Below are 6,474 nucleotides of genomic sequence, written 5' to 3'. Positions count from 1 at the left end.
ATGACTTTGGTAAGGAACTAAAATGCAGTTATTGTTAGTGAAGCCAGGAATTATGTCCTCTGGTTCAAATTCCACGATCAATGATGTTTTCAAGAATTCTATTTATGCGGGTAAATCTTAAAATGGTTATTGCGATACTAACGGCACGAGAAGCAAAAGGTGTGCCAGACTTTTCCAAGGGCCAATTTTTCCTCGGCGAAGTAGACCTCGCGAAGGCAGCGCGGGCAAACCCCGGGCATTTATCAATCGTGCTCTTACCAAGCGTTGACTTGAGTCGGCTGGTCTCTGAGGATAGCAATTATCGTGCATGATCAATCGACGACCGGTACATTCAAACTGGTATAATTAAGTCGATGATTAGTGTGAGTAAAGATGACGCGTAAACGTCACCAAGATCCGTCCAATGATTTTTCGGTTTAAATAGTCCTTATACCTTTCTTAGCATTGATCGAGATCATCGCAGAGTCGCAACGGTCATCACCCACTTTATAAACATTTCACGGAGAATTGTAAAAAAAAACGAAATTTTAAACACACCGAAATAAATCCTGTTATTGCATAACTGCAAACAATAAAACAAAAGAATCCCTTAGATTTAGGAGACAATTGTCTTGGAACGTCTTCTATTACCAACTGTCGGTAGCATTTATCTAGAGAGCAAGCATCGGAAGAATTTAGTTAACTGCAGCGATGCTAGATGGCACTTTCGGCCTTCTTGCGCTCATTAAGGCGATTCTAATACTACGCGTAGTTCATTTTTTCATTCACAAACCCTGACCTACGGGACTTGGCGTAGCGAATTCTCAGAAAAATTGTACGATATGATTGGCTGAACTAAAACGGAACTCTGCGTGGCGACCATTCTCAGCTTTGTATTTCCAGGAAAGTTCATTGTGAATCGCATTTAAAGAGCTTCGCCCGATCCCGCAAATCAATCATTCATTTTTAAATGACAACCGGTGTTTGACAATCAGTTGACGTAGTTTACTGAGTTCACGACCGATTTAAATCAGGCCGAGCATAATTTGGGCTCTTGAACGTCAAAAGTTTCATTTCGCTGATCGTTTTAATTATAATGAATAAAACGCATGGTGCGATGGCATCTCTATTAAAAATTGACGGTAGTCTAGGAGAGGGTGTAAGTATGTTTCGATCTATTTTCGTTCGTCTATTATTTATAGCTTATAAGCGTACGCAATCTCTCCACAATTTAATAATCAATCAAATCAACAATTTTCAATAAAGATGATCTTCTCGTTCACACCTATTCGTGTCTTATTATTTTTTCTATCGTTCCTCACTGTCCACATGACTCAGGAAATCGTTTGCAGATGATCGATGAAAAAATCCATATGTATCAATTCAGTTGATCGAAAAAAAATTGTCCGATGGATCTGTCATTTTTTCCCTATTATGTAATTTCTCTAGTATTAATAAGCAAGTCGCTTTATTCACAGGGAGGTCAAGTTCTGAGGATAGCATTGAGTCTAAGTGCTCTGTACAGAATACCGGTGGAAATAATCAATATTCGAGCTGGCCGTCCTAAGCCTGGACTTTCGGCACAACATCTAAAAGGTGAATCCATTCAATTTTCTTTCATTATGCCTTTTGCACTCTTACTTCTATTCCTAATTGTAACCAATGATCATCTGCATCATCTCAAATATCAGCTGAAAGGTATATCGTGGTTAATTTTCACAGGAGTGGAGCTAGTGAAACAGATGTGTAATGCGCGAGTGACTGGGACATACATTGGCTCAACTCGATTGGAATTCTGGCCCGAGTCTCTTCACAATTGCAGAAGAGAATTGTATGCCGACATCCATACTGCAGGCTGCATTACTCTGTTAGCTCAAGTGGCCCTTCCATGTGCCTTGTTTGTTCCTGGATCGACTCCTATTACATTGATCCTAAAAGGTGGGACCAATGTTCCCATGGGTCCATCCATAGAATATCTCACCGAGGTCTTCCGTCCATTGCTCAACAAATTTGGAGCTGATTTCGATTTCACAGTAGTCAAAAGGTATTTAGCAATAGCAGTTTTTGTGGAATAGATGTGAATGCTAAGCTACAGATTACATATATCGATTGATGCACATCAATCCTTAATTGTAAGAAAAACCGATGTCATTATGCGAAAAATATTTCTTAGAAATCGGAAAAAGTAATAACGATTTTATCTGCAACACAGAAATGAACTTTAAAGAAACTTTGCAAAGATAGTTCTCAACCAGTAACTTGCTTCCATCGCTCATAATTCTCCATGACTTTGTACAATGCACATAAATAGTAACAGATTGAAAGTTTTTTAATGACTGAAGGGGATACTTCCCAAAGGGTGGTGGAGAAGTTCACCTGAGAATACAGCCTGTGGAAAAATTGAATGCTGTGATGCTGTTGGAACCTGGTCAGCCAGTCAGTATTTCTGGGTGGGCTTATGTTGCTGGAACTGTTAATATTAACGTGGGTATTACCATAGTATTTTATAGCCAGAAGTAGCTAGTATTATAAAAAGCGAATTGAGTACAATACTTCACTTATCATTCTGATATGCTAAAGAAGGAAATTTGGTCACTCAAATTTCATCCAACTGCTACTTCCAATCATTTATGTGCAGGAAGCAAACCGTATGGCTTCTGATGCTAAAAAAACAATAACTGAAAAATTAGACGACTCCAAAATACCAGTTCCACCTATTAACATCGAAACTTACAGAGAAGATAGGACTATGGCAGTGGGAAACGGCTCCGGTATTAAGTAAGTTACATTTCTCAAGAAGTATATAAAATTATTTCGCGTGAAATCGTTGGTTACCTTTACTACGAAATTATATATCATGAATTAATGAAGTTTTATAACCGTTTTATGCACTTTACTCAATTTTCACTAAATGGCTACATATTGTATTACATTATGCCAAATAGTTCAACACTATTGATAGCCGAAAATGCATGGAATTTAAAAAGACACAATTGACTGAAATTTATTATGAACTTTTAGTATAGTCTGTCGGACAAACACTGAGTGCATATTTGGAGGCTCTGGTCTCGGCCCTTCAACCCAAGCTCCAGCAGGTATAACTGCTGCTAGTGAAATTCTTGTTCCTGTTAGGGAAGGTGCTTGCGTTGATGAGCATACACAAGATCAGGTAAGGATCCAATCGAAATAAGATTATGCCATTGTTATACACATGGGTATAATATAACCATTGTCACCAGATGATTATTCTGATGGCACTGGCCTCTGGAAGATCTAAAGTTAGAACAGGAGCCAGAGAACTGACATGCCATACTCAAACGGCTATTCAAGTTGCCGAATTGATGCTTGGTGACCGAGGACTTCGCTTTCAGTTCTCGAAAGAACATAACAAGGAGGAAGATTCTCCATCGTGTACATTGGAGTGTGTAGGACTTGGATTGACTAATGACGACTCATCAAATGCCTCTTAATCGTTGATCATCGATCATTAATTCAAATCGTACACACATTCACAAATCTATTTGGATCAGGATTTAGGCTAGTAGTCTATAACAGACTTTGAATGTAAAACTGTTGTATTCAAATAGCTACAGTTGAAGAGATAAAGAAAATAGGTAGCTGATAAGTACAATAGAATAATTTTTTAAAATTGACGCGACTGGATGAAGGCCGCCTAGTCATTTTGCATTTACCTATTTTTACACGTTGAATTAAATAAACTCGATAATGAACGAATAAAGTTCTTGCTTCTAAACTCTACCCAATAATTTTTTTTGCGCCCATTTGTAAAATTCACTGCATACTTTATTTGACTATGTACAGTAGAGTTATAAATAGGGTAATGAATTTTAATCGATATTTCATCTCAGAAAAAATAAGTGCACCAGTATTTACTCTTGTTTTGATCGGAAAAAAGGTTCCACTGCTCGCAAAAATTCTTTCTCAAAATTTTCTCCTGAGAATCGATTGACAGATGCTCTGAAATGAAATCGTAGTTAGTTACTGGTACAATAGTAAGCTTATATAAATTTATATAATACATTTTTTCGTCAATTCAATCTAGTAAATGAAAAATCAATTTATCTTGTACAAGCCAATCCTTGATTGCACTCAGATAAAATTCTTTTACCTTGCTGCAGTTCTAATTTGATCCCTGTCCTTTGCGTGCATGCTCATAATATAGGCCATTACTTTAGCGTACTCTTTCTCGTTCTCCGCTAAGAAACCAGTTTGGCTTCCTCGCTGGGTTTCTATTATATCAGCTCTGTAATGAAAAATACAGCAATTTTCATAAATCAAAACTGTAAAGACTTGTCATTGGTGTAAAACTTTAATTAACATTAAGAACTTAAGATGGCAAAAAAATTAACACAATTTCAACATTCACTTAGCCACTATTGTAATGAAGCTCAGAATGAGGAAAGTAGTATGACATAATACAAACTTGGGGCCTCCAGAAGCATGAGCGACCATGATTAGTCCAGCAGCCATACACTCAACTACTCCGATACCAAAGTGTTCATTCCACATGGCATGGATTCCAATTGTGCCTTCTTGTAGCTCTCTCACTAACTCAGAATATGGAACATTCAATTTGAATTCCACGTTTTCATCTAGTGCCAGATGCTTTGCTAAATCTTGCATGTCTTTCACTCTGGCCTCGTCGTCAGAATTGCGACATGATCCAATGAATACCAAACGAATCTATAAAGGAACAATGTTCATGTCTCGGAGGTGCGTTAATTTGACACCATTTACTTTTACTGCTGACCGATATTACCCTTTCCCATAATTCTTCACTGACGATAGACCTGAGTTCATACAAGGCTCTCAATTGTAAGGGATGATCTTTTTCAGGCCTAAACTGACCCACAGACACAATTTTGATTATCCCATTCTTCTCTTCCATGGTAAGTAAAGGTAGTTTCGTCAAATGCTCGACATCACAAGGAGGATAGACCCTGTGAGTCTTGAAAGGACAATTCCATATTGCATTAATGTGCTCTTCTGTCCACGTAGAATTCACCATTACAGTTTCGGCGCATCCACCTGCTAACCCATATATCTGTGGAAGAATAATAGAACCTTGTTGAAGAAAATCGGAGTCATTCACCGCATCCGCATAGTAAATATAACTTCGGGACTTACAGCAGCAAATAATTTATAATACGCTATTTTAGCAGCTGATAAAAACGGATTTCTTGCTATGATACGTCTGTTATTGTGAGATACGACCCTGCGATAGACATGTTTCAACATGTCTGTAGAGATTGTAGGATAATGCGTGTAACATCCAACTTGGCAGCCACCGATATACTTGAACAAGGGATATGTGAATGCATATCCCATCGTGTCCATGTAAATGTCTGAAATAATGTAAATTTGAAAATATCTCTAGGAATTAATGAATCTTTCTTGATTATTCCTTCCGTCCTAATATAATTTTTAGCTTATTAGTGAGTCATACAATAGATAGAGAGATAATTTCAGAATTTTTCACACCTGGCTGTAAGCTGTTCAATGCTTCAAGACCCAACCAGACTGACCCAAGACTTTGTCCTAGCAACGTGAAGTAAGGATATGGAGAAGCTTCTACCCATTTTCTCTTGTGTAAGTATATAAATTCGATTCCTGGCTTCAACTGAATGTTGAATCCCTTCTCAGCCTTTTTCACAATCTGCTCTGCTTCGGCATCCAGGTCACCAGTGTATACAGCTATGTGTACATTGGGATATCTGAAAATGACAAAAATGCTCTAAGAAAACTTTCTGGTTCCTCAGATGCAGATGTAAATCCTGAAATATACAATTTAAAAGCTGTCTGCAAAAACTGTCAGCAACAATGTTCGGTAAATAATAATCTTTACTTTGTTTGAATAGACTTGATGGCAGCCCATAAGACTCGTTCACCTCCACCGCCAGCATTGCAATACGGGTGAAAAAATCCAACAACGGTTTCTTTTCTCAGTCTTCCTGCTCGCTTTTTGGCAAAGTGTCTTCTGGCGTAAATTATTAAAATTGGTAAAACAATGAGGCTGCTCGTAAGTGTTGCAACGCCAATGAACAGCAACACTTTCAGTGTTGATATTATCGAGGATCTGTAACGAAGTATAAATTGAGTACAAAATCTAACCATCTAAGATATGTCGAAAAATGGATATAAGGAATATTTAAAAATGTTTTCATAAAGCTGCAGAGTTAATTGGTAACGTGTTACGGTTGAAACAAATAATAACACACAGCAGCTGACTTACGTTATGCAGAGAAGCCCCATCATTTCTATTGTGAACGATATCTAACTATTTTTTCTCAGTCTATATAGTTTGTCGACGTGTTGCATGCGTCGTGGATCTCGGTGTCGGTCTTTCATAGGGTGAACTAGCGCCGGCAACCTAACCTCAAACACAAACGTCAACTGTGTGTATCCATGCGTAAAATTTTTTGCTGGATCAGAACACGTGTAACAATGATAATTCATCGCACAAACAACTTATAC

At 37.8% G+C, this 6,474-nt stretch overlaps 2 protein-coding genes across 3 annotated transcripts; one reads left to right on the top strand and one right to left on the bottom strand.

Moving 5' to 3' along the window:
* The first annotated feature begins 750 nt into the window (after positions 1–750).
* Positions 751–3,715, top strand: LOC124409021 (RNA 3'-terminal phosphate cyclase). 2 transcript variants are annotated; one of them, XM_046886407.1, is made up of 7 exons: positions 751–1,138; positions 1,458–1,575; positions 1,702–2,023; positions 2,322–2,463; positions 2,618–2,757; positions 3,001–3,148; positions 3,219–3,715. In XM_046886407.1, exons 1-7 carry the CDS (start codon positions 1,076–1,078, stop codon positions 3,447–3,449), a joined length of 1,164 nt encoding a protein of 387 aa, XP_046742363.1. In that variant the 5' UTR covers positions 751–1,075; the 3' UTR covers positions 3,450–3,715. The 2 variants fall into 2 exon arrangements, with proteins under 2 accessions (XP_046742363.1, XP_046742364.1); XM_046886408.1 differs by having other exon boundaries at positions 751–1,142.
* Positions 3,716–3,763: 48 nt separating this feature from the next.
* Positions 3,764–6,459, bottom strand: LOC124409020 (GDP-Man:Man(3)GlcNAc(2)-PP-Dol alpha-1,2-mannosyltransferase). Its single transcript, XM_046886406.1, has 8 exons — positions 6,233–6,459; positions 5,846–6,076; positions 5,482–5,714; positions 5,128–5,345; positions 4,760–5,044; positions 4,424–4,683; positions 4,109–4,243; positions 3,764–3,957 (listed from the first exon to the last, which is right to left on the bottom strand). Exons 1-8 carry the CDS (start codon positions 6,253–6,255, stop codon positions 3,870–3,872), a joined length of 1,473 nt encoding a protein of 490 aa, XP_046742362.1. The 5' UTR covers positions 6,256–6,459; the 3' UTR covers positions 3,764–3,869.
* Between the last annotated feature and the right edge of the window lie 15 nt (positions 6,460–6,474).

The sequence above is a fragment of the Diprion similis genome, chromosome 8 (assembly GCF_021155765.1).
Source record: "Diprion similis isolate iyDipSimi1 chromosome 8, iyDipSimi1.1, whole genome shotgun sequence".
Classification (NCBI taxonomy): Eukaryota; Metazoa; Arthropoda; class Insecta; order Hymenoptera; family Diprionidae; genus Diprion; species Diprion similis.
Note: the sequence above shows the minus strand (reverse complement) of the source record. Positions and strands in the feature narration are given on the sequence as shown.

Excerpts from the sequence above, each read along its gene's own strand:
- LOC124409021 (XM_046886407.1), top strand. The coding sequence starts at position 1,076 with ATGAATAAAACGCATGGTGCGATGGCATCTCTATTAAAAATTGACGGT. Across the intron at positions 2,464-2,617 it reads CTGGAACTGTTAATATTAAC|GAAGCAAACCGTATGGCTTC; the intron begins GTGGGTATTACC and ends ATTTATGTGCAG. Across the intron at positions 3,149-3,218 it reads ATGAGCATACACAAGATCAG|ATGATTATTCTGATGGCACT; the intron begins GTAAGGATCCAA and ends CATTGTCACCAG.
- LOC124409020 (XM_046886406.1), bottom strand. The coding sequence starts at position 6,255 with ATGATGGGGCTTCTCTGCATAAC. Across the intron at positions 5,045-5,127 it reads ATTATAAATTATTTGCTGCT|ATATATGGGTTAGCAGGTGG; the intron begins GTAAGTCCCGAA and ends ATTCTTCCACAG. Across the intron at positions 4,684-4,759 it reads GTGAAGAATTATGGGAAAGG|ATTCGTTTGGTATTCATTGG; the intron begins GTAATATCGGTC and ends GTTCCTTTATAG.